General features: G+C 51.2%; 7 protein-coding genes and 1 long non-coding RNA gene across 9 annotated transcripts; 4 read left to right on the top strand and 4 right to left on the bottom strand.

The window, feature by feature from the left end:
- Nucleotides 1-1309: 1309 nt before the first annotated feature.
- On the top strand, nt 1310-3372 carry LOC1277006 (ADP-dependent glucokinase). Its single transcript, XM_316428.4, has 3 exons — nt 1310-1659; nt 1725-1889; nt 1965-3372. The coding sequence occupies exons 1-3, from the start codon at nt 1319-1321 to the stop codon at nt 2953-2955; spliced, it is 1497 nt and encodes a 498-aa protein (XP_316428.4). The 5' UTR covers nt 1310-1318; the 3' UTR covers nt 2956-3372.
- A 3359-nt stretch (nt 3373-6731) lies between these two features.
- LOC1277005 (uncharacterized) lies at nt 6732-8287 on the bottom strand. Its single transcript, XM_316427.5, has 2 exons — nt 8146-8287; nt 6732-8068 (listed from the first exon to the last, which is right to left on the bottom strand). Exon 2 carries the CDS (start codon nt 8043-8045, stop codon nt 6951-6953), a length of 1095 nt encoding a protein of 364 aa, XP_316427.4. The 5' UTR covers nt 8046-8068; nt 8146-8287; the 3' UTR covers nt 6732-6950.
- Nucleotides 8288-8451: 164 nt separating this feature from the next.
- Nucleotides 8452-10010, top strand: LOC1277004 (HMG box-containing protein 4). Its single transcript, XM_316426.5, has 5 exons — nt 8452-8618; nt 8689-8840; nt 8912-9109; nt 9176-9430; nt 9491-10010. The coding sequence occupies exons 1-5, from the start codon at nt 8597-8599 to the stop codon at nt 9665-9667; spliced, it is 804 nt and encodes a 267-aa protein (XP_316426.5). The 5' UTR covers nt 8452-8596; the 3' UTR covers nt 9668-10010.
- A 1341-nt stretch (nt 10011-11351) lies between these two features.
- LOC1277002 (UBX domain-containing protein 6) lies at nt 11352-12930 on the bottom strand. The gene has a single exon (XM_316424.4). The coding sequence runs from the start codon at nt 12928-12930 to the stop codon at nt 11611-11613; it is 1320 nt and encodes a 439-aa protein (XP_316424.4). The 3' UTR covers nt 11352-11610.
- Nucleotides 12691-13917, bottom strand: LOC3290155 (uncharacterized). The gene is made up of 2 exons (XM_557061.4): nt 13197-13917; nt 12691-13031 (listed from the first exon to the last, which is right to left on the bottom strand). Exons 1-2 carry the CDS (start codon nt 13639-13641, stop codon nt 12952-12954), a joined length of 525 nt encoding a protein of 174 aa, XP_557061.4. The 5' UTR covers nt 13642-13917; the 3' UTR covers nt 12691-12951.
- A 90-nt stretch (nt 13918-14007) lies between these two features.
- On the top strand, nt 14008-16087 carry LOC11175949 (uncharacterized). The gene is made up of 2 exons (XR_009765069.1): nt 14008-15315; nt 15376-16087. It is a non-coding gene; the product is annotated as an uncharacterized LOC11175949 (long non-coding RNA).
- Nucleotides 16088-17023: 936 nt separating this feature from the next.
- On the top strand, nt 17024-18586 carry LOC1277001 (ribonuclease kappa). Its single transcript, XM_316423.5, has 3 exons — nt 17024-17277; nt 17439-17558; nt 17644-18586. The coding sequence occupies exons 1-3, from the start codon at nt 17209-17211 to the stop codon at nt 17740-17742; spliced, it is 288 nt and encodes a 95-aa protein (XP_316423.3). The 5' UTR covers nt 17024-17208; the 3' UTR covers nt 17743-18586.
- Nucleotides 18587-19057: 471 nt separating this feature from the next.
- LOC1277000 (structural maintenance of chromosomes protein 3) lies at nt 19058-23696 on the bottom strand. 2 transcript variants are annotated; one of them, XM_061646717.1, is made up of 3 exons: nt 23434-23696; nt 23185-23304; nt 19058-23111 (listed from the first exon to the last, which is right to left on the bottom strand). In XM_061646717.1, exons 2-3 carry the CDS (start codon nt 23197-23199, stop codon nt 19521-19523), a joined length of 3606 nt encoding a protein of 1201 aa, XP_061502701.1. In that variant the 5' UTR covers nt 23200-23304; nt 23434-23696; the 3' UTR covers nt 19058-19520. The 2 variants fall into 2 exon arrangements, with proteins under 2 accessions (XP_061502701.1, XP_316422.3); XM_316422.5 differs by having other exon boundaries at nt 23185-23301; nt 23434-23680.
- Between the last annotated feature and the right edge of the window lie 29 nt (nt 23697-23725).

The raw sequence follows: 23725 nt of genomic DNA, 5'->3' as shown, positions 1-23725 counted from the left end.
TGCCAGACAAAAGGCTTGATTTATACACAAAAAGGCATCTTTTGTTGATTCAAATTCTTCCAATTTTGCGACATCTACGTTTAGACTGTGGAGAGATCGTAAACCGACTTCAAAACCGGAAACGTGGAACCAGCACTCGAGGAAGCAGACACTCGAGAGGGATGACTAAGCCACATCAGCTACGCAAAAATAAACTACCAATGGCGATCAAAACTAAGATTTTCACCAACTCCCGAAGAGAATAAGACAAATGCATCTAGAAAATAGGAACTTACCGCCGTTGCTTAGAAACGTTATTACATCCGGTTGACGAGCTCCTCAGTTTGGGCGCGCTCATCGGTCATCTGCGGGGCATCAACGGGAGTCGCACGTCTGTCTGCAGCAAGATCCAAAGCTACAGCCTGCGCGCAATTTTCATTGTTGCGATTGAACGAACCAGCACGTGGAAAAGCTGTCCCAATCCCAAGGGGAATGCTCGAATACGAGTACGTCCGCGACAGTCTCGGCAGTTCAAACCATGGCTGGTAGTACACGTTGCCCAGCGTGTATATCTGGAGCACGTGGTGCACCACCGGTGGTGCGGGCTGGCAATACAGTACCCACCCAGGTTGACAGCATGGGCTGGAAGCTCCGTATCCTGGCGATGGACGGCGTGGTCGACGATAACGGGTCCGTTCCGTAGTTGGACGACCGTCGAACGGGACCGCATCGGCCAAGCCGGACAGGGAGAGCAAATTGCGTGCCACCAGCCCAGTCCAGTACAAGGTTTCGGCGTTCGGATTACGCAGCCGTTCGCTTTCAATAAATTCCAGTATTGCATTATTTCCGTGCAGCACATCATGAACGCGACGATATTGGTCGTACGCCATTTTGTTGATGATTTCTTCTGATAATGTCTTCACTGCCTGCGCAGGCTATCCGGAACTCAGAAATCAAGGGAATAGCTTTTCAAAATAATCTAACGGACACACTTGAGCCCTGGTTAAGCTTGTCTTCCACTACAAACTGGCTAATCACACTGCACAACTTCAACTGAACCCCTTTCGCGAAACTGCGGAACATGCAACGCGTGCAGAGGACCACAGGGTAGTTCCGCGTAATTCACCCCGCTGTCAAACGCTGTCAAACGCTGCTTGCGGGTTCTGACATTTCGGGGAAGAAAAGGGAAAAGAACCATCAACAAACAACCGGCCTCTCGCAGCCAACGTCAACAAAACGGCCCTACATCGATCGAAACCGGTCGCCTTGTCTCTGAAAGTAATGCTTTAAAGTGTGTGTTTTTCCTTTTTATTGGCACAGTGGAAAGCAAAACAACAGCATGTTCTCGCTGCTCAGTACCGCCACGATGCTCGGTGCGTTTACCGCACTGTTTGCAATCGTGTTTCAAGCTTACCTCACCTCGAACGAGCTGGTACGGTTGACGGTGATACTGCAGCATTTGCGCGACCTGGAGGTGGAATACCCGGTCCAAGGTCCACGGGTGGCCATCGGGTACGGGTCCTGCAGTGATCTGCACGTGCGGGCTACGGATTTCCTCGAGTACAGTGACACCATTGGACAGACGCTCAATGCGAGCGAGTACACGTTTGACGATATCACGAACGAGGAAGAGTTTCTGCTCAACTTTGCCTACTACTTTCAGCGTGGTGCAGCTGCCGAGTGAGTATCATTGGAAGGGCCTTTTTTAGGGGGAAATGCTCATGGTTTGCTTTGTTCGGTTTCAGGAGATTTACCGCCAACAGAGAAATGTTTATGGGGCTAGTACAGCGAGCGAAGAAATCGAACACCGTCCAGCATCACTGGGCGCTGGGCGGCAACGCTCCCGTCATCGGGACACGCATGGCAATCGAAGGCGCTAACGTTCTTTTGGGCGCAAAGATGTCCGCCAAGTAAGTAGGATGGATGAAATTATAGAATTTAAATCCGTATTTGCTAACCGTCTTCCTCTTGCTTACTTTGCACAGGCTCAAGACACACTTACGGCCCGAGGTGCAGCTCACCGGCAGCCTTATCGAGGACGACGATATCCATCTGATACTGGAGTACAACACGGGCGACAGCTGGGGCGATCTCGTGTCACCCCGAGCCAACCGTTACATTCTACACAACGACCACCACAACCCGTACCTGAGCTCGCTGGAAGAATTCGACAGCGCGCTGGCCGGCTTCGAGCCACACCTGTTCGTCGTGAGCGGCCTGCAGATGATGGACAACTACCTGTACCCGGTGGGAGTGCGCGAGAAGCTGCTCGAGCGGGTACGCACTCAGATGCAGGCACAATCGCGCACCGCAACGCTCATACACTTCGAAATGGCCAGCTTCGTGGAGCTGGAGCTGCTGCAGCTGCTCCTACGCACCGTCCTCCCGTACAGCGACTCGATCGGCATGAACGAGCAGGAGCTGGACAATCTGCAGCAAGTGCTCGAAACGGGCCGCATCAGCCTGGTGGCGGACTGTAATCCACGCGTCGCGCACTCGCTCGACCAAGCGCGGGCCGTTTTTCGCAAGCTCAACGAAGACTTCTACCGAAAGCAATCCGGCACGGGTGATGGTGCGACCCGGCGGCCCCTTTCCCGCATACATCTGCACACGCTCGCGTACCAAGCGTTCATCGTGGCGAAGGATAGCCGGTGGCAGTACACGAAGAATGCCGCCGCGAAGGCTTCGCTCACGGCGCACCGGCACGTGTGCGCCACCACGATCGTCAATCCGGACGCGGCGTATCTGCAGATGGACGGAAGCTTTGCCGTGTCGGCCAGTCCGGGCGCAAGGAGGATACACTTTAACAATCGCGATCCGGTTTCGTGCTGGGAGGAAGCGCTCGAGCTGCCCGAGGCCGGGCGCACGATTGCGGTGGAGCTATGCGTTGCACCGGTTTTGATATGCAAAAATGCGAAGCAAACGGTCGGTGCGGGTGATAACATTTCCGGGGCGGGACTGGTGCTGCAGATATAGGGCCCCCTGTTGACACGCAATGCAACGAAAGAGAGATTAAGAGGGAGAGATTAAGAATAGTCAACGCATGAGACTGCACAGAGTGGAAAGCGGAACGAGTAGTTGCCCTTAGCGGTTGTTACCCCCCATTTGCTCAAGCTCTATTTTATTCCTGTTTAATGCTAGCTCACCTTTTTACAATTGCATTTTCTTATTGTATTGAACTTCTTGTTAGCCAATTTGATTGTACATTTTAAAATTGTAACCTTACAACATTCCATATTTTGATAGCTAACCCCGTGCTGCCATACGTATGTTAGAACCGGTTCCTGGTTTACGATCCTACGTTGCGCATTTTCTCTGTAAGCATTTTACGCAGGGTTTAATAAACTGGATTCAATCTAAACAATGAGTTTAGAACACGTCCTTTTTAAAACATCCAACAGTACTCCAACATATTACTTTGCGCTTTGCGGTCTTGGCCTGGCTCAGGAGTGTCCGAAACCGCTCACGGTTTCGCGCCTTCGTCTGCCAGTCCATTATGCCACCTCAGTTTGGGCCTACCACGCTTCCTCTGTCTTCGTGAACGGCCTAAAAAGACTTTACGGGCTGGGTCATCCGTTTAAATGCGTACTACATGGTCAGCCCACCGGAGCCTGTCTAGCTTGTTACGCTGCACGACAGCGAGGTCGCCGTACATCTCGTATACCTCGTCGTTATAACTAGTGGTGGGAGCTGGGAATCGGACCTACCCGATTCCGATTCCGTGTTCGAAATCAATTCCAGAACCGATTCCGGAACCGGTTCCAGAGCCGATTCCGGATTCGATTCCGGAACCGGTTCCGAAGCCGATTCCGATTCCGGAACCAATTTTGAAGCCAATTCTGGAAACTGATTCCGGACCTACTATCGATTCCAGAAAACTTCGGAGCTAGTCGTAATCGATTCCGACAAAATCTTCATTTTTCCCATCACTTCGGCTGAAGAGCCGCTTGGCCTTCCACTCATACGGGGCCAAGAATCCTTCTGAGCATCTACCTCTCGAACGCGGCTAAGAGGGTTTCGTCACATTTTAACAGTATCCATGTCTCAGAGGCGTATGTGAGTACCGTTACTATATAGGTGCTATATAGTCCCAGCTTCGTCCGTCGCGACAGATTCTTTGAGGTGAACTGATTTTTCAGGCTGTAGAATAACCGGTTGGCAGCAAGCAAGCATCATTGCGCGCAACTCAGCCACCATTCGATTTGTAGTAGGCTATGACTAATTAACAGTGAATTTTGCCTCAGCAGAACTTTACTTCCTGGGTGTTGTGTTTGACACTTTTGCTTTATTAAAACACTTATTAAACATACGATATAAATAAAATACATAATGAACAAACACTTTAAACGTATACTGTATGGGCCGCGCACCAGCCGCACCGAGCGCCCCTGCCGAGAGCTCCTGCTCGATCGGCCTTCGTGCACACTCTGCCTAGGCGCTCGGCACACACTAAGCCTTGCACGCTTAGTGTGTGCGACAGTGTGCGTGTACACACTGTTGTCCCCCTGGACGTTGACCGGTGGCAGCGCAACTGCCACGGCAAGTCCAGGGGTCGGCACGCACGGCTGCCCACAACATCTCCCCCTTTATTTATCCGGAGGGGTCGAACCGACACGGAATATTCCACTGAGGGAATACCGGTGTGGTGACACCCTCCGGCCGATGCTGATGAATACTGGGGATGCTGTGGCGCGAGCGCTTTCGGTATACCACGGATACCGAAACCCTTATCGGCTTCGCTCTCACCCTTTTCTCGCGTTTGTTCCACGACGGTGACGATCACTTGCCGCGGTGGCGATGCTGCGTACGCCTTCGTCGCCTTTTTCCACCCTGCTATCGCCCTTTGTCGTGCTTGAGCCGAGCCGACGACGACAACCCTGCTGCGGCGGCGGATGCTTTGTTGCATCCAGGGCGGCCTCGCCCTCTTTGGACACTGTTGCTGCTGTTGTTGATGCTGGGCGGCATGGACCCTCGCCCTTCCTTCACATGTTCCTGCTGTTGTTGCTGCTGCGCTCTGCTGCTGATGCTGATGCTAGGCGGCATAGACCCTCGCCCTTCCTTTACACGTTCCTGCTGCCCGCTGAAGCTGGGGCTGATGCTGATGATGCTGTTCCAGGGCGGTATGACACCCTTGCCCTCTTGGTCACGATGCAGCCAGGGCGGCATGACCCTTCGCCCTTCCTTTGCGCGTTGCTGTTGCTCGTAGTGCTGTATCCAGGGCGGCATGACACCTTCGCCCTCTTTGGACACTGTGGCTGCCCCCGGGGCGGCATGACACCCTCGCCCCCATAGTACAGGGCAGCACCCGGGACGGCATGGGTCCTCGTCCCTTTTCCACACTGCATCCAGGGCGGCATAGATCCCTCGCCCTCTTAGGACACAGTGGCACGACTGCTGTTGTAACTGCTGGGCGGCATTGACCCTCGCCCGCTGAAGTTGGGGCTGCAGCCTGGCGGATGACGCTCTCGCCTATAGCCCAGCAGCAAGGCGGAAAGCTTCCTCGCCGATGACGCTGCCGGCGTTGCTTGGACTGCAGCCTGGCGACCTTCACACGTCGCCGAGAGTGTGCAGCGCTGCCCATGCTGTCCCCTTGATGGGACGGCATCCGGGGCCTCGGTCTTGGCGGGGGCGGCGGCCCAATCCTTCCCGGACCTTTGCCATCGCGATGGCTGCTGCGATGATGCAGCGAAAGACATGCACAATCGCGATGGCGTCCGCGGGTTCGTACTGGGATCCCCCTTACGCAGGAGGATCCCATCCTCGTCGCCACTGTTGTGTTTGACACTTTTGCTTTATTAAAACACTTATTAAACATACGATATAAATAAAATACATAATGAACAAACACTTTAAACGTATACTGTATGGGCCGCGCACCAGCCGCACCGAGCGCCCCTGCCGAGAGCTCCTGCTCGATCGGCCTTCGTGCACACTCTGCCTAGGCGCTCGGCACACACTAAGCCTTGCACGCTTAGTGTGTGCGACAGTGTGCGTGTACACACTGTTGTCCCCCTGGACGTTGACCGGTGGCAGCGCAACTGCCACGGCAAGTCCAGGGGTCGGCACGCACGGCTGCCCACAACACTGGGCATTGTAGCCTATGCCTTCTGTCATAATAAACTAGTTCATAGTTAACCGCCAAACGAGCATGTTGGCTTTTAGTTGCTCTTCGCTTGAACTGTAACACTATTGTCGTTGCTGACCTTTGACCCAAGATAGGTGAATTCTGGGACGACTTCAAAAGTGTGTTTACGTATCTGTACGTCACGCCTACGTAGGATCTGGTTATTTATTGGTAGGCCCGCTGATGTTGCCACCGTCAGTTTGGACTTTGCCTCGTTTATCTGCATTCCGAGGCTCGCTGCCGCCTGCTCGATCCTTTGGTAGGCTTCTGCTACACAGGAGAGCCGCAATATCATCAGCGTATGTCAGGATCTGGGTTGACTTATAGAAGATGGTTCCCGTAGTCTCCACCCTCGAGTCGCGGATGGCCCTTTCTAGCGCCAAGTTGAATAGGAGACAGGCAAGCCCGTCCCCTTAGCGCAGACCTCTGGTGGTAACTAAAGCTCTGAGAGAGTTCCATCCACCTTCACCTGGTAAGTGACGTTGGTCATAGTCATTCTAACAATGATGTTAATGATGTTCGTTAGTGTATATTCCAGGTTTCTATTCCCTAAAATTAGGACCAAATCCCATAACAAAGGAATAAATACTGGTACAAAATCGAATAAGCTAAACGAAACGTACACCAGTGAGTTTTATCAATGTTGCTGTAGCTTTATTTAACGACACAATTCGCACACAACGCATTACTACAATGAAACTAAACAATACGCTAAACCGATACGCGCCGTTCGTTGTTGCTCCTTCAAGCGCAAAATATCCTAATCAATTTAAAAAAAAATGCCTCCCCCAAATCAAACAAACGTAATAGGAGGGAAAAAACGCAACTAATAGCACAATCGGCACAATCAAGATCCTTTCGTAATGTAATCAATGCACTTGCTGCATTCACCAATTTCCTCCCAGTCCGACACCATGCAGGGCAGCTTCTGCTGGAACCGGGCGATCCGCTCCGTACCCAGCCCCACTGCGCCGTGCTTCAGCGCACTGGTCGCATGGTGGGCCAGCAGCTTAAAGCAGTACCGCCGGGTAGCGTTGTGTTTCGCATTATCGTACACCGGCGTTTCGCGCACGTGTGTCCACGCCATCAGCACGTAATCCAGCAGCGCGTCCCAGTGCCGCGATGCGTACAGATTCTGCGCCTGACTGTGGACCGTCTGCTTAAACGTGGCCAGATGGGTAGCGGCCCGCAAAAACCCGTGCCCATCGGTTCGGCTGAAAAACTTCTGGTTCGGCACGCAGGCAAAGATGTTCTTCCGGATGCGACCGAGCTCCGCATCCAGCGGGGTAATATCCGGCAGTGGTAATTCGCGCCGTACCGCACCCTCTAGCTGCCCATTCTTTGCCACCATCGAACCGATGATGCCGATCAACTGTTCCCGGCTGTAACCCTTCAGTATGATGTCCAGCGGGATGTCCTCGTTCACCCGGTTCATGGCGGTCTCTTCCAGCCGGACCTTTTTCGTGCTGGTGCTGGGAAGAAAATCGCCCATCCACATGCGTGACGAGCTTTGGGGCACTCTTTTGGAGGGTGATGAGTATCCGCCACCACTCGTCGAAGGGGGCACGTCGGAGAATTCCTGCATCAGCGAGCGCTTCCGGGGCGAACTGCGCAGCATCATCGTGGAGACGTTTTTCGTAGGCGTTTTCATGGGCGAAGGAAACATGGCACGATCGGCGTGATCCGGTGACCAGATGACGGTCCGGCGGCGCCTTCCCCGCTGCCGGATGACCATCTCCTCCGGCGAGAGTGTGGGCGTCAGGATGCTGTCCGGAATGTTCGCACTCGGGCTGTGGATGGGCCGCGGTCCGAGCACGCTCCGCTGCGGCGTGGCTGCCGTTTGTGTCGGCGTGGGGGAGGTAACGGATACGGTAGCGTGTCCCGTCCCTATCGGCAGCTCGCCCAACGGTGCCCGGGTTCGCGGTGTACCCTGTTGAGCCATCGGGGAGGGCCTCTTCTGGTGCCCTGAAAAACAAACAAATGCCAAACCAATGAAAACAAGCCTCCGCGGAGAGAGGTTGATGATGTCACCCAGCACTTACTCTTCGAGTTTCAGCAACAAATACACTTTTCAGTATTTCAAAACCTTTTTACGGCAAACGAACACAATACGCACAAGGGAAAAACGATACCAAGCATCACAAAACGGCACAAAACGGATTACAAGGCAAAACGGAACCAACAAAACAAAACGCACAGAGAGACGAACACAATTCACATGATAGTACGCTTTCGCTGTCACTCCTCGGGGTGTGTGATGCCGTGAAACAACAAAAAAGAAGGTGCATTTTCCCGCTCGAATCGCGCGAGAAATTTTCCGTTGGCAGCGGCGTGAGAGTGTGTGCGTGCAGGCGTGTGTACGTGCCACTTTCACGCTGACGGCGCGCGCTCGCTCCGTTTTGACATTCCGACATTCACGTCAAACAGATGTAAACAATAACAAAGCGAAAAGGAACATTCTTTCAGTTGCAATTGCAAGGAGAAATCGCCACGATGGAGAGCAATAAAACGCACAGTAAGGCTGTTGAAAGAAGGTTTTCTTGTGCTTTTTTGTAAAGTAATAATATATTTCTTCCTTTTCGCAGACGACCAGGAGGTGACGGGCGTGTCCCGGAGTGGTCGCGTCTGCAAGAAACCCTCCAAACTGATGGACTTCCAGTCGCCGGATGATATTGAAGCGAAGCAGAAGAAGCTGCCCGTGTCGCATCGGCAATCGGCCAAGCTGTCCTCCTCGCAGGTGCGGCACTTGATTCACAATGGAGTCAATTTGTCCTCTTTGACCTTCGTTTTGTCCTTTTTACTTGGTAGGATGATTTGCTTTCCCCACATGAGGATGGGCACACGGAATCGGACGAGCACGAGGACTCGCATTCGAACGGATCGAGCGGAAGCGAAACGTACAGCAGCGATGAGGACGCAATGGACATTGAGGAAGTGTACACTGGGCTGAACGATGGTGATCGGAGCGAGGGTGAGCTGGTGATTGATGCTGGCTCGAAGAAACGGGTAAGGCGAGAGTGAGAGAAAATATGCCCATGAATCACAACTTTACAATGGGACGATCGATTACAGCCGACGAAGAAAAGGGCCGATAAAAGCAGACGCCAAAGCAACAAGAGCCCTAAAGCAGGTGGCAGAAGCTCGGCAGCGAAGCGCAGGAAACCGAACAAACGCACCAAAACGAACTCACTCTCACAGAGCAAGACAAGGAAGGATAAAGCGGTTCCGACTAAACCGGCCGGATGCATGCCGACGGATGTGGCTGCGCATCTCAGCCTGCTGGGAGACAGCCTAACGATCATTGGAGAACGACTAAAAGAGCATGAAGTGAGTGTCCTAACCATTCCATTATTTTGGAGAAATTAACCTTCGCCATTTTACTTGCAGGGACAAATTACCGTTTCTGGCAGCTTATCCGTTCTGTTGGACAGTTTAATCTGCTCGCTTGGTCCACTGATGTGTCTGACACTGCAAATACCCGGCATGGAGCGGAACTCGGACCATCTGCGGGAGCTGTTTAGGAACACGCTGGATAACATTGCCTACGTAATGCCCGGATTGTAGTGGGGGAAACGGAAAGGGCGACGCATATCTATGGTATTAAGTTATTGTCCTACATTGTACATAAATCATTACAGTTACGAAGGTCTGAAAGTGATTACGAAGGAGTAGTGATGGGTAAAGTTGGCAAAAATCCTGAGTCGACTCCAATCCGACTCTGATAATTTCGGAACCGACTTAGGAAGGTAGGTCCTCCCAGCATTATTCGGAGTCGTCCGGAGTCATTGGGCGTCGTCCGAAATTGATTGGAGACGGAGTCATCCGGAGTCGGGCCAGGTCGACCTTCGAAACAGTGGCCTGTATACGAAGTTCACGAACAAATTAAAAGACAAAAAACACAACGAAATGAAATGCCTAGTCACAAGCTCATTGTACCGGACGGCTCCCGTTGACTCCGACTGATTCCAATCACTCCGAATTCCCTCCGACTGATTCCGGTCGTCTCCGATCGATTATGGACGACTCCGACTACGTTGAACTCCGGCCGACTCCGGACGACTCCCGTTCCAAACGACTGTGGACGACTCCGGATGACTCTGGACTACTCTGAACGACTCTGGTCGACTCTGGACGACTCCGGACGACTCTGGATGACTCTGACTTCAAACGACTCCGGACGTCTCCGGACGACACTGGACGACTCCGACTCCGGACGACTTTGGACGTCTCTGGACGAGTCCTTCTCCGAACGACTCTGGACGACTCTGGTCGACTCCGACTTCTAACGATTCTAGACGACTCCGGACAACTCTGGACGACTCTGGACGACTCCGACTTCGAACGACTCTAGACGACTCCCACTCCAAACGACTCCGGATGACTCCGGACGACTCTGGACGACTCTGGACGACTCTGGACGACTCTGGACGACTCTGGACGACTTTGAACGACTTTGAACGACTCTGGACGACTCTGAACGACTCTGCACGACTCCAGACGACTCTGGATGATTCCGGTTGACTCCGAATTCTTACGACTCCGGATGACTCTGGACGACTCTGGAGGACTCCGAATCCAAACGACTCTAGACGACTCAGACTCCAAACGACTCCGGATCAACGGATGACTCCGGAGGACTCCGACTTCAAACGACTCCGGACGACTCTGGACACCTCCGCACGACTCTGGACGAGTCCTACTTCGAACGACTCCAGACGGCTCCGACTCCAAAAGACTCCGGACGAATCCGGACGACTCTGGACGACTCGGGACGACTCCGGACGACTCTGGATGACTCTGGATGACTCCGACTTCAAACGACTCCGGACGACTCCGGATGACTCTGGACGACTACGACTCCGAACGACTCCGGGCGAGTCCGAACGACTCCAATTCGGCAATTTTTAAGTCTAAATTCTTCCAATTAAGTATATGCCATCCAGTGAAGATACAATTAAGAGTGATCCTCATAACTTTGGATATTTGCCGAAGATTAGCATCCTTCTCATAGATAAAAGGCCTAAACTAGAAGCAATTCTTTGTTGGACGTAACCGTCATTTAGTTAAATGTCGTAATTTAATTTGGAGGATTTCTATCGTTGGAGTTTTAAAATTTCAGCAAAATTTGACACTCATTATCGATCATCATCGAACAGAGATCCTTTAGTACATTTGTCTTCATTTAGACATTTTAAGCGTAAATTAAAGCTTCAAAATCATACAAACACAGGCACACATACACACTCGGTTCTACTCAGTACTCGGTAGTTTATTTCGCAATTATACCTCACGGATCACAAATATTCACACCTTGCCAAGGGGTTTTCTTTACACAAACACACTTCTGCTTCGTGCGCGGAAACATTGCGGCGCTCCGCCCGTATTCCAAGCAGTGCTAATAAGGTTAATAATAAAAATAATATAATTTAACATGGTGCAACACGCAGTAGGAGTAGGAGGACAGATGCCATCGCGATTGAGCTGCCCCCGTCGCCCTGGAACGGGTTTTAAAACGATTGAATCAGTAGCATCAGCTCCTCCTTCAGGAAATCGGTCAAGCTCTTCGACTCATTTTCGTAGCAAAAGTTAAACACCACCGTCGGCACCAGCCGCAGATCGTACAGCGACCGGTCCAGATCGTCCGGATCGTCGTACTTCAGCCCGCCGGGCGAGACGAGCGCAAAATCGGCCGACTCGTGCATCAGGCACGACTGCACAAACTCGCACACCTGGCCAAACTTCTCGTACACGTTGAACGTCCCCTGCAGGTACACCCCGTTCGGGAACCGCACGCGGATCAGCGAAAACTTGTACCGATTGATCGTGCGCAACTCCTCCTTTTCGCGCATCGCTTTCGTTTTAAGGATTTGCGCCTGCTCGAGCGCCTCCGTGCGCAGCTGCTGCTCGCGCTTGATCTCTTCCGGCGAGATGCGGAAAAAATCCGGCGGCAAGTTGCTGCGCTTCACCTGCGACGGCAGCAGCACCTGCAGATTGCGGTCCAGCTCGACCGGTATCGGTTCGGCCGCTTTCAGCGCCTCCAGCAGCACCTCCAGCGAACACTCTGGGTCGATGTTGTCCTCCGACCAGATCAGGTGCGGCTCCCCATCCAGCTCGATCTCGGCGAAGCCGGCCGCGTGCAGAAAGTCGAGCGAACCCTCGCACACCTTGATCTTGTCGCAGAACATCCGGTTCGTCATGCGGATCTTCTTGTACTTCTCCTCCGTCGGGTTGTTGATGATGTTTTCGATGCATTTCGACAGCGTTTCGATGCACACCTCCGCCCTGTCTTTGGGATTGCAGTTGTAGATGATGAGACAGGCGGTGAGGCCCCGGTCGGCCGCCAGCTGCTCGTACAGAAACTCCTTTATTCTGCCCTTCCACTCCTTGTACGGGAGAATCTCGTCCCCGATCATTGGGCAGCGGAAGAACACGCCCTGCACCGCGTAATCTTTGCGTGCCTCCTGGGCGGTGCCGTCCTCCGCGGACCCTTCCTGCTCGGTGGGACCGCCGCCATCTTTGGCTTTCTTTTCCGCCTCGAGCTCTTTGCGCACCTGCGCCCGGATTGCCGCTAGCGACGTGTTGAACTCTTTCTTGTCCTTCCCCTCGAAGCGGGCCAGCGCGGCATTGGCGGCCGCTTTCGCTTCCGCCGACAGTTCGTTGCGCTTCGGCGGTACGTACGCGTCCTTCTGCTTCGAGGAGCTTGCTTTCGAGGATGGTGGTGGTGGTGCGTCGGAGTTGAGCTTCCGGCCCGGGCCGGCAACACCGAGCTTCAGCTTCGCTTCCGCTTTCTTGCGCAGGAAAAAGTTCTTTATCTTGCTCGGGGCCATCTTGCGTGGGATTTGGCTGTTTTAGATCCGCGGCGTGTGCTCCTTCGGCAGGTTCAGCCGGGCCACGGAAAGCTTCAGCTCTTCGATCTCCTTAGCAGTGCCTGCGGGAATGGGAAACGGGAATAATTGAAGTGTTATTTTTATGAAACTATGCCGTACTTTTCCTTATCACGCTGATAACAACAATCACCATAGAAAAAAAACGCATGAAACAAAACAAAAAACAACGCATTTTTACGATGACTCATCAACCGATCGATACTTACTCGGGCGAATGAAGCGGTTCGTTATGCGGTTGCCGTACTTTCGCCAGGATAGCGCGATCAGCACCAGCAGCGACAGCAGCAGGGACGCGAAAATCTGCAGCAAAAACAGCTGGAAATCGGTAAAATCGAGCCACCGGGCACCGCCGCCGAGCGCGACCCTGGCCAGCTGCAGCGTTTCGCACAGAAAGCACCAACCCGCGGTCAGCAGATTCAGCTCGTACGGGCCGCCCGCACCGTCAGCAACACTTTCACCTCCCGCTTCGTACCCGGGGACAGCTGCTGCTGCTGGCGGTGGAGTTGGTGGTGATGATGGTGGAGCCGCCGCACCTGACAAGGACGACGACGATGCTGGCGTGAACTGCCTGCGCACGGAGTTGCTCACAATGAGCAGATAGTCCGACAGCACCTGGGTAATGTTCAGCGACGTAAGTGCATCGAAAAACATTGAACCGCGGAGGTGCGTGTGGCGCAGTAGAGGAATGTGTGTGACACGGTAAAAAAAGAAACACGGCTTTCCCCCCTTCTGGGATAATGATGATCAGGTTTTTGCAAAAATCGGCACTGTTCGATATTTACGTTTTCGTTGTTTTGCTGTCAGATGTCGATTTAGCACCCGTTGGGCATGGCGAGGGTTTTTGACGTTCGAATATCGCTGCATTTCGCTCATTTTCTCTTTTCATTTTTCCCTTCATTTACTTGCCGACAGTGCTCGTTTCAAAGTGAGCTCTTTAAGCGAAAGGCCACGGGAGTGACAAAATGCTGACAAATTTTTCAAAATGTGAGCTTTTGTCACTTTTTTGAGCTTTTGTCAAAATTTTGTGACCTGGAGCCACCGACAAACCGACGTGACACTGGCGTTACAAAAGTGTCCCACACGAAAGTACTGTCATTTACCAGTGAGGCGATCACTTCTGTCAAAGTAAGCTCCGTTCACTGCTGCTTCGATGTAAACAACTTTTCTAAATACAAATTGCGAAGGAAGTGTGAGGCACGATTTTGTGAGAATTATTGGACAAAACACCAAGGAAAATCATTTTGTAAGTTTCCAAATCAATGCAAAAGATGTGAGAAGTACATAAAACAATACGCATTGGAATTTGCGAAGAAAAACAAAAAGGGGATTTAGCAGTTTCTTTTCTGTGTCAGTGTAGTAAGCGAATCATTATAGAGATGGCGCTAGTGTTTAACGTATTTTCATTTGAAATAAGGAGACAACTTTTGAAGCTCATTTTGTTCGAAGTGTCACGTCGGTTTGTCGGTGCTGGAGCAGCCAGGAAAAAAAGTTGACTAAAGTTGACAAAACTTGACGTTCGTGAAAAAGCGTAAACAAACAGCTATTTGGCGCAGTTGTGACCCATTGTTATGATAATAATGCTAAAATGCATGATTCTAATTGATTTATGTACCTAGTTAGTGCTTCTTAAACAAAATATCGATGATATTCAGATGTTGGAACTTTTTGTCGCTCTTGTGTATGTTTTTCCCAAGTAGCCTTAAGAAACTCTATTTGATTATTAACAGTTTCTTAAAGCCGTTAAAAATCAAATAGAGTTTCTTAAGGGAATATGACATTTGCTTGCGTTACAGCATAACGACATGTTCCGTTACCTTGTTATTTTTGACTCAGACCAATATAACTGACAGTGTTATTCAAATTTCGTCAACACTATGTAGTTTCTATGTAGTTTAAGCAGAATTTAAAAACCATTTTATTTTTAATATTTATTTAATTAAGCACTCTGATTTTAATTGCAAAACATTTCATTATTTTAATCACATGTTTAATATTTGATTTCAGTTTATCTTTATTTGATATGACAATTAAAAAGAAAATAGAATAAATATTTTGTTTAATTTTGATGGAGATTTTCGACGTATTAACACATCGCATACCATTTTCCAAACTAAAAATATATTATATTTAAAATCATTAAATTATTTGATTTAATTAATTTGCTCTTGATGAAGATATTTTTTGAGACATACTGTATGTGCTGCGCCGCCATTCATAATGTCAAAAAGTTCGTCAAGCTTCGTGTGTGATGAAAGGCGACAAGAAAAGCAAGCAGCCGCAAATTTTACAGCTTGTAATTTGTGTATTATCAAGCTTGTACAACAGGTTAGTGTATCTTTATCATCATTATCATCGCATTAACTATATTTTTAATATTTCTCGCAGCATTTAAACTCGGTGGTAGAGTTCCGCCCGCTCCATCAAATACAGAGAATGACGCCGTCCAATATTGTTCCTGCCTCGCGGTCGTGCACTACCGTCAGCACTGCACTAGCCGCAACAAAACATGCGCCCCTTGTCCCACATTTCCATAATCTCGACGGTGGTCAACAGCTGTACGACGGCCGCCTACAGCCACCGGGATAGCCTCGCTCTCTAGTGCGATACTGATGAACCTGCGGCGCAAGAGCACGCAAGCGTTTGGTGGCGGCGGCTGTGGAATGATGGTGCACCTCGGTAAATATGGTGCACGAGAAGAATTCTTCCCGCAAAAGGCATCCTTTTGGGCACTGAAATCGAACGACGCCTACGGAGACAGTAACAACAACAACCATCCGGACAGGAGACGGATCTCAGTCGGTTGTATGAAAACAGCAAGGTGCACTAGATCGTGAAACACTGGCCGTCCAGTACGACACAGGCCTTATCAGCAGATGGCATGGAAATGCCGCGTACAATGAGGCCGCACCGTGACGCCCCGCGCTGTAGCCCTCGTTTACGCACCGAAGTTAAGCAGTTCCATCGGGATGTCTTCACCGCGCCGGATCATTTGCGGGACGATAGCGACAAATGTCCCGCCGTAGGATCCAACCAATATGGTGGATAATTAATATAAAAAATACAAATTACATTAATTTAATTCATAAAAAAATGAAAACGATAGCTCAACGAAGAAATAGATACATGATGACTAAAACGGAAAGAAACCTATTGCCATCCTTGTCGATTTTTTCGTTAATTTTGATCCTTTTCGTTAAAAATACCGGTTAAATTTTAAATTTTAACGAAACATTGACGAAGCCAGGAGAGCGTTACGCAGTGTTTTAAGCCCTGGAATTACTGCTGTATGGAAAGCTAAAAGTAATACTTTTAGGCATACTTTTAACGGTTTCTTAACAAGATTGTGCTACTTGGGTTTGGTGCGGCCACGAGAAAAGCTCTTTTTTGCAGTTGACAAGCAATTTTGACAAAGTTGAAAAGTTTTTCAACATTTTTTCAGCTCCGTGGCCACGCGCTATTTGAAGCGAGCTCGTCCCCCCCCCCCCCCTCCCCCACATCACATCGAACGCTTTGTCCACCTTTTCCATATGCCTTTCGTTGTGTTGGTGAAAATTTACGCGCATCACATTCGTAATCATCAAACAGCATGGCACGCCACCACCGAATCAGCTGATGCAATAGCAGAACATGTATGAGCAAATGAGACGGCGGAGCGCAGACACCGACAAACCGACGTGACACTTGCGTTACAAAACTGTCCCACACGAAAAGCCAGATGCTAATATGGCACACACATGAAATGTAGGACCCCGTGAAGTTAATAAGGGGAAGAGGTAGTTGAATGTATTTTTTTTTTTTTTTGCCATTTAATTTTGCCCACCAGCACAAACGCACACCAGCGCGAGCATTTTCGGCGGCCATCTTGAATCCTCAAAAACCCTCGCCCGAAACGTCAAAAACCGTTCCAACGTCTTCCAAAAAGTATCGCCAGCGAGGGAAAAACGCACCGATTTGGAGCGTTGGCGAGCTCGCGAAAACCGCGTTTTTGGCCTGCAGCCGTGTACACGCTCCTTCATTTACACCAGCCCAAATGACAGCTCTCTCTCCCTGTAGGCGAGCTGTCACATGACCCAGTGACGGCTGAGCAAAGGGAAGAAAAAAAGAGTCTTGTGATCAACTCTGCAGTGGCTCGAGGGTGAACGACGAAATTTTTCGGGCAGGCGTATTTTGCTCTTTTGCACCACATTCTCCCGTATCCAGTATTGACACGCCGCGAAAATGCCGATCTGTGGACCGAAACTTTCCCTGTGCGGGTTGATTATCTCCGTCTGGGGCATTATCCAGCTGGTAAGTTGTCTTGCCCCTCGGTGGGAGGCTGCGACCCTGGCGCTGGTTGGTTTGTTTATCCCGTGCACCAGGGGAGAAGCCGAGGGAGCGCTGATGAGTAATCGATAATTCAATACATCCTGGAATGTCCTTTCCGGTGTTTCTTCTCCCCCCTCCTGTAGCTGCTGATGGGAGTGTTCTACTACATCAACAGTGTCGCGCTGATCGAAGATCTGCCGCTGGAGGAGCACTATCCAACGCCGCAGGAGTTTTATGCGGCCGCTGACGTCGCGTACAGTCAGGTGATTAGTCCGGAAACGTGCAACGCGAAGATCCCTCCCTGCTGGAGCTGCCTAATGACCGTGTTGTTTTGTTGGTTTATTTCAGAACGCATACAACTGCTGGATTGCTGCCTGTATCTACGTGCTAACGCTGGTCATTTCTGTCCAGCAGTTCCACGCGAACAGCCGCTCGACGGTCGCCTAAGTCCACCGAAACCATCAGCCCCGCAATATCATCTTCCCCCCAAAACATATACACACACACATGGCAAAGTGAAACCAGGCGCACCTTTGGGTGGCCACAATTCAGTGTGAAGGCCGCTGTTACTTCTACACAACTACCCCCTCAAAAAAGCTTTGCTTTTACCCTACGATGTAAATATGTGTTTGCTTCCGCTCGCAAAGAGAACCCCAAAAGCACCACGGCTTGATAATTTCGTCCCATTCGTCCCTGGTAACAATCGTGTCTGCACAGCACATTCCGTTTATCGTGTTCGATCGTTCATCCAACATCGTCATGACACGTTTCAAACCTCCGAAAACTGTTTCGTTTCTCCCTGTAATCGTCATTGTCAGTGTTCTAAACTCTACTTACACTACACACCACATTGCGCCCGATCGAGAGCCATTTAGTGAACAAAAGTGTTGGAAATAGTCCAGTCCAGTTCTACCCTTACCATCCAGCCCCACTGGACCATACAGAGAGACAGAGAGAAAGATCCCCGTAAGAGCAAACAAAAAAAGACCAACCAACATCGATGGGTCCCACGTTTTAATGGGCTCTGAACGACAAAAAAACCGTTTTCCCTTCCATCTCTTGCCCCGAGGGCAAACAGCTCGGCTCGGAGTAAGCTTGTGCAAAGAAGCGGTAAATATCTTTGGAAACATGAAATCCCCTCAACCACACGGTGTCCATACGATCGACAGCACTTACCTATATTGAACGTTGGATTACTGACACAAATGTCGCTGCAATTTGGTTGATTAATGATGTAATAAATAATAGGAAATATATACTTTTCGTTGGAAATGTTTTACCCTTAACCGTATCTTTTCGTTTGTTTGTATTTTTTTCTTCAAATTGGCATCATTTACACGGTTCCTCCAACCAATTGGGAGGTTCAACCGCTTTTTTACTTAATTGAAAGAAACTACTACTCCTATGGTTGTTGATCTTTCATGTAAAATAGCGTAAAATTATGGCTTACCTATTTCATTTAGAGATACTTGATAAATAATTTAGAGTAAAAGAAGCAGAATAGCCTTTTGTGCAGAGAAAACACATTTTTTAGACAATTTATCGGTTCGATTTGAGTGTTACCCCTGGAGTTATGCAATTTTGTAACAAAAAGGAGAAATTTGTAATGATATTGCATACTTCGAGGCGTTTAATTTCTTATTTGCCGCGCATGGTTTAGTGACTATGATCGGGAATAGGGGCAATTACGATGGAAAGGTCTCTATTTGCGTTTATTTGACATCAATCCAAACGATTAATTCACAAACGCATCTTCAATCGATTTCTTGGTAATTTTAATGCTTTATTACTCCAGAAGACATCTAAAAAATACAATAGTCTGTAATGTGACGTGACGTTTAAATACACAGAATACTAAGTTCTAACTGATGTAATCCCATCAAACCAGCAGCTACCGAGTTTTTTTAATGTATAATGTTTTCTTCACTGTTTTGATCTGTCCGTCTGCTTAGCGTCTACGATTATGCTCGATTAAGTAGTAACTACGGTAAAAATGGACCTCGATTCCTGTGCCTGCGTGGTGTGTCACTGTTTTAAAAATTGGGTTACATGGACATTGGGGAGCATCATTTCAATCCATTATGTAGTTTTTGAAAATCAAAAAAGGAATATTAAAAAAAAGAGCAATCTTGCACTCCAACAGGACACAGAACGAGAAAGAGGTGTTAAAAAATAAATCGAATGCCTTACAAAGAGAGAGAATACAACTCCCCCCGCTCCCTCGCTTAACCGTGCGTCGTATCATCGTCGACAAAGTCACGTGCCACCTCCTTGGTGACGCAGTCCACGTGACTCACCTTGTTCCGGAACCGCACACCGTAAAACTTGTGCGCCTTCTCCATCAGCTCCGGCCGGAACGTGGTCGTAATGAACTGGGCCCGGTCGCTCTGCTCGTGTATCATGTCCGCCACGGCACTGCGATGCTGCGCGTCCAGCGCCTGGTCGATCTCGTCAAACAGATAGAACGGTGCCGGATCGCACTTCTGGATGGCGAAGATCAGCGCCAGCGCGACCAACGATTTCTGTCCCCCGGACAGCTGGTTCATCTCGCGCATCTCCGCATCGACCTGCGTGAACGACACGCGTATCCCAATGCCGGTAAACTCGTCCGACGTTTCCACCTCCCGCTCCATATCGTTGCCCTCCTGGTCGTTCGTGGTGCGCAGTATCAAATGCCCGTTGCCCTGCGGTACCAGCTTCTTGAACACCTCGGAAAAGTTGGCCGCCACCTGCCGGAAGGTGAACTGGATCGCTTCCACCTTGCGCGCCTCGAGCAGCTGCATCAGCTCGCAGATCTTGTCCTTGCCCACGTCCAGCTCGGCCTTGCGCTTGTACAGCTTTTCCTTCTGCTCGCTAAAACTCAGGAACTGGTCGAGCGCCTTCTTGTTCACGTGGTTGTACTTCTTCAGATGCTGGTTCGCCTTCTCCAGCTCCTTGAACAGCGACTTGAGCGACATCTTCTGGTAGCTCGCGTCCACGTTCGGCAGCGCGCCCAGCCCCGCGATCTTCTCCGTGCACTCGTCGATCTTCTGGCGCAGCATGTTCTCCTTCGTCGCCCACTTCTCCATCCGCTTGCCGTCCTCTTCCAGCTTTTCCTGCGCTTCCTTCTCCTTCTGGATCCACGATTCCAGCTCCTTCTGGAGCGTTTTCTGCTGCTTGAGCGCTTCGCTCAGCTTCCGGTCGACCTCCTCCGTGTCGGTCAGCACCTTCTTGATGCGCTTCTCCGTCGCGACCACCTCGTTGCGGCAGTTGGTCAGCTGCCGCTTCCGGTCCTCCACCGAGATTTCCTGCAGCGCCTGCACCAGCTCGTCCTTGCGCCGGAACAGATTGTTCGTGAGCAGATTCTCCAGCTTGTTCTTCGTCACCTCCAGGCTCATGCGCGACGTGAACGCTTCCTTGTTCTCCTGGTTCAGCCGCCGGATCTCGTCGTTCAGCGAGTCCACCTCGTGCTGGTCCTGCACCGACAGCTGCGACATCAGCTCCTGGTGCAGCTCGTTCTCCAGCCCCTCCTTCGTGCTCGTCATCGCCTCCAGGTTCGCCTTGCACTGCGCCAGCGACCGCTCCTTCGGGCTGCGGAAGCGCTCGATGCGCGACAGCTCGTCCTTCATCAGCCGGATGTCGGCCTGTATCTTCTCGAACGCGTCCTTCGATTTGCCCTGCTTCGTTTCCGTCTTTTGCATCTCGGACACGATCGAGTTGATGTTCGCCTCGGTCTGCTTCAGCTCGGCCCGAAAGTCGGCCAGCTCCTTCTCGTGCTCCTGTATCAGCTGGCTGTACTCGGAGCGCTTCTTCTGCATCTCCAGCCGCGACCGGGAAGTGTTAAAGTACCCGCCGGTCAGCGAACCCTTCGACGACACCTGATCACCCTCGAGCGTGACACAGTCCAGGCCGGTGCTTTTGGCCAGCTCGGTCGCCCGCTCCAAATTACGGCAGATGAGCGTCTTGCCGAAGATGTAGCGCAGCGCCTTATCGTACTGCTCCTCGTACTTTAGCTTCGAAATCATCGGTATCGAGTCGGGATCTTCCGGATAGTCGTGGATCTTCACCTGCAACCGGTTCAGCGGCATAAACGTCACCTCGCCCGGCAGCTTCTGCTTGTTCATCTCCTTCAGAATCTGCGTACCGACGCGGTCCGACTCGACGATGTGATGGAACAGCCGATTGCCCGCCGTCACCTCCACCGCGGTGTAGATCGACTTGTCGCAATTGAAGTTCTCGATCACCGGCCCATAGTACGCGTTGGCAATATCCGCATACTCACGACCTCGCTGCAGAAAGCTCTCCAGCACCTTGCGCACCGAATCGCGCCCATTCAGGATCGGTTTGCCCGCCATCGAGCGAAGCGCCTGGTCGGCCCGCGCCAGCTCCTCCTTGTACCCGGACAGCGTTTGCGTCACCGCCGTCTCCTTCTTCCAGATATCGTTCCGGAGACTCTGGTAGTGGTCCTTCTTCTTCTTCAGCTCGTAAAAGTTCTTATTGTGCTCGTCGATCTGGACGCGCAGCTGCTCGAACGATTCCGTGTGCTCCTGGATCTTCTTCTCCAGCTCGCCCTGCTTCGCAATGTCCTTCTTCAGGTCGTCCTGCAGCTTGTTCTGGTGCGAAATTTTGTCCTTGATCTGCTTGTTCAGCGACTTCAGCTCGCCCTGGATCCACTTGTCGCGCTCCTCCTTCGACGAGAACTGTGACCCGCGCCCCTGCTTCGCGTACAGCTCCTTGCGCTTCTGCTCCTTCAGATTGAGCTCGCGCGAACACTCCTCCTCCTTCCGGCGCATCGCCTCGTACCGGGGCCGCACCTGCTCCAGCTCCTTCTCCTTCTCCGCGATCGTGATCTTCAGCCGCTCCAGCTCCTGCTCCGCCCGCTCCTTCGACTTGTTGTCGCCCTGCACCTCATCCGACAGGTCGGAGATCGTCAGATCCAGCTTCGTCTTCTCGCGCAGCAGCTGCTGATGCTCCGTCGCCAGCACCGACTTCTCGTCCTTCGCCGTCACCACGTCCTTCTTCGCGTCCTTCAGCGCCTTCTGCGCGTTCTTCAGCCGGTCCTGCGCCTTCTGTATCTCCTGCGTCAGCAGCAGCTGCTTGTCGCCGGACGATTTGCGCTGCCCGTCCAGCTCCTCCAGCTGCTTGCGCGTCTCCTTCAGCTCCGTCTCGTAGATCACGTACTCGAGCGTGCGGCGCGCCTTGTCCCACTTCTGATACTCGGACAGCTCCTCCTTCTCTTCCTCCAGCGTCTTCAGCCGGTCCTCGATCGTGCGCAGATACTCGGAAATCTTCTCCAGCTTGCCCTCGCTCTCGCGCAGCAGATTCATCGACTCCTCCTTCCGCTCGTCGTACACGCGCGTGCCGGCCACCTCGCGCAGCAGCTTCAGCCGGTGCGAGTCCGGCGCGGTCGCCATCTGGTTGATCTTGCCCTGCTTCACGATGTAGTACGGGTTGGAGTTGGAGAAGCCGGCCGACTCGAGCAGATTGACCACCTCCGACCGGGGCACGACCTTTTTGTTCAGGAAGTACTGGTCCTTCTTCGCGCCGATCACGCGCCGCAGGTAGATTTCCTCCTTGTCGATCGGGACGCGGTTGTCCGAGTTGTCGAAGATGATTTCCACGTACGCGGACATGGCCCGCGGGCCCGTTCCCTCGTGCAGCAGCGCCTGCCGCTGCTCGGGCCGCAGATGCGTAAACTCGTCGCTCAGCACGAACTGGATGGCGTAGAAGAAGTTGCTCTTGCCGGAACCGTTTCGGCCGACCACCACGTTGTGGCGTTTGTCGAACGGCTCCACCACCGTTTGCTCCCGGTAGCTTTTGAAGCCCTGGATGATAACCTGCAGGCAGTGGTTGGGATGGCAAAATGTTTATTTACATTATTTGTAGACAGTTTCATTGCGACTTTCTTACCTGTTTTATATGCATGGTTGATTGGGTGGGATTGGGAGATTTCCTGGAAAATTAGATCCGCAATTCGGAGTTCTTCTTCTTCTTCTTCTTTCTCGTCCACTTGGCTAGCTTGTAGCACTGCTGGCGAAGGTAATAATCAAAATAAATTATTTTAAATTATTGAAAACACACTTTTACAACAATCTTTAGCTTATTTTCACGGCAGGAAAATGGAAGAATCTTCCAAAAACCAGCGCCCGACCACTTTACCTTTGTGCAAGCTTGTACACGTCCAGTCCGGCAGATAGAGGCAGCCAAATTGCACCACAATTTCCAACCTTTCCGAACAAATATTTCACCGTACCTTTCACTGCCCCATCACGCCCACCGGTTGTGCTCGCGTCTAGGCGCAGCCCAACCTATTTTAAGTTATTTTTCCTACAAAAAAACGAAATTTCCTTTTGGGACGCCACTTTATAAACAAATCTCTCCGGGCGGACGCGCTTGCCTCTCGAGTTGGTCGACTTTTTTTTCGTTTGACGTTTTCAAAATCGATGAAAGT

This window comes from Anopheles gambiae, chromosome 2 (genome assembly GCF_943734735.2).
Source record: "Anopheles gambiae chromosome 2, idAnoGambNW_F1_1, whole genome shotgun sequence".
Classification (NCBI taxonomy): Eukaryota; Metazoa; Arthropoda; class Insecta; order Diptera; family Culicidae; genus Anopheles; species Anopheles gambiae.
The sequence above is the reverse complement of the archived record's forward strand: the minus strand, read 5'-3'. Positions and strand labels throughout refer to the sequence as shown.

Excerpts from the sequence above, each read along its gene's own strand:
- LOC1277005 (XM_316427.5), bottom strand. The coding sequence starts at position 8,045 with ATGGCTCAACAGGGTACACCGCGAACCCGGGCACCGTTGGGCGAGCTG.
- LOC1277004 (XM_316426.5), top strand. The coding sequence starts at position 8,597 with ATGGAGAGCAATAAAACGCACA. Across the intron at positions 8,841-8,911 it reads CCAAGCTGTCCTCCTCGCAG|GATGATTTGCTTTCCCCACA; the intron begins GTGCGGCACTTG and ends TTTACTTGGTAG. Across the intron at positions 9,110-9,175 it reads ATGCTGGCTCGAAGAAACGG|CCGACGAAGAAAAGGGCCGA; the intron begins GTAAGGCGAGAG and ends GATCGATTACAG.
- LOC1277002 (XM_316424.4), bottom strand. The coding sequence starts at position 12,930 with ATGGCCCCGAGCAAGATAAAGAACTTTTTCCTGCGCAAGAAAGCGGAA.
- LOC1277006 (XM_316428.4), top strand. The coding sequence starts at position 1,319 with ATGTTCTCGCTGCTCAGTACCGCCACGATGCTCGGTGCGTTTACCGCA. Across the intron at positions 1,660-1,724 it reads CAGCGTGGTGCAGCTGCCGA|GAGATTTACCGCCAACAGAG; the intron begins GTGAGTATCATT and ends GTTCGGTTTCAG. Across the intron at positions 1,890-1,964 it reads GGCGCAAAGATGTCCGCCAA|GCTCAAGACACACTTACGGC; the intron begins GTAAGTAGGATG and ends TACTTTGCACAG.
- LOC3290155 (XM_557061.4), bottom strand. The coding sequence starts at position 13,641 with ATGTTTTTCGATGCACTTACGTCGCTGAACATTACCCAGGTGCTGTCG. Across the intron at positions 13,032-13,196 it reads GAACCGCTTCATTCGCCCGA|GCACTGCTAAGGAGATCGAA; the intron begins GTAAGTATCGAT and ends CCATTCCCGCAG.
- LOC1277001 (XM_316423.5), top strand. The coding sequence starts at position 17,209 with ATGCCGATCTGTGGACCGAAACTTTCCCTGTGCGGGTTGATTATCTCC. Across the intron at positions 17,278-17,438 it reads TCTGGGGCATTATCCAGCTG|CTGCTGATGGGAGTGTTCTA; the intron begins GTAAGTTGTCTT and ends CCCCTCCTGTAG. Across the intron at positions 17,559-17,643 it reads CTGACGTCGCGTACAGTCAG|AACGCATACAACTGCTGGAT; the intron begins GTGATTAGTCCG and ends GGTTTATTTCAG.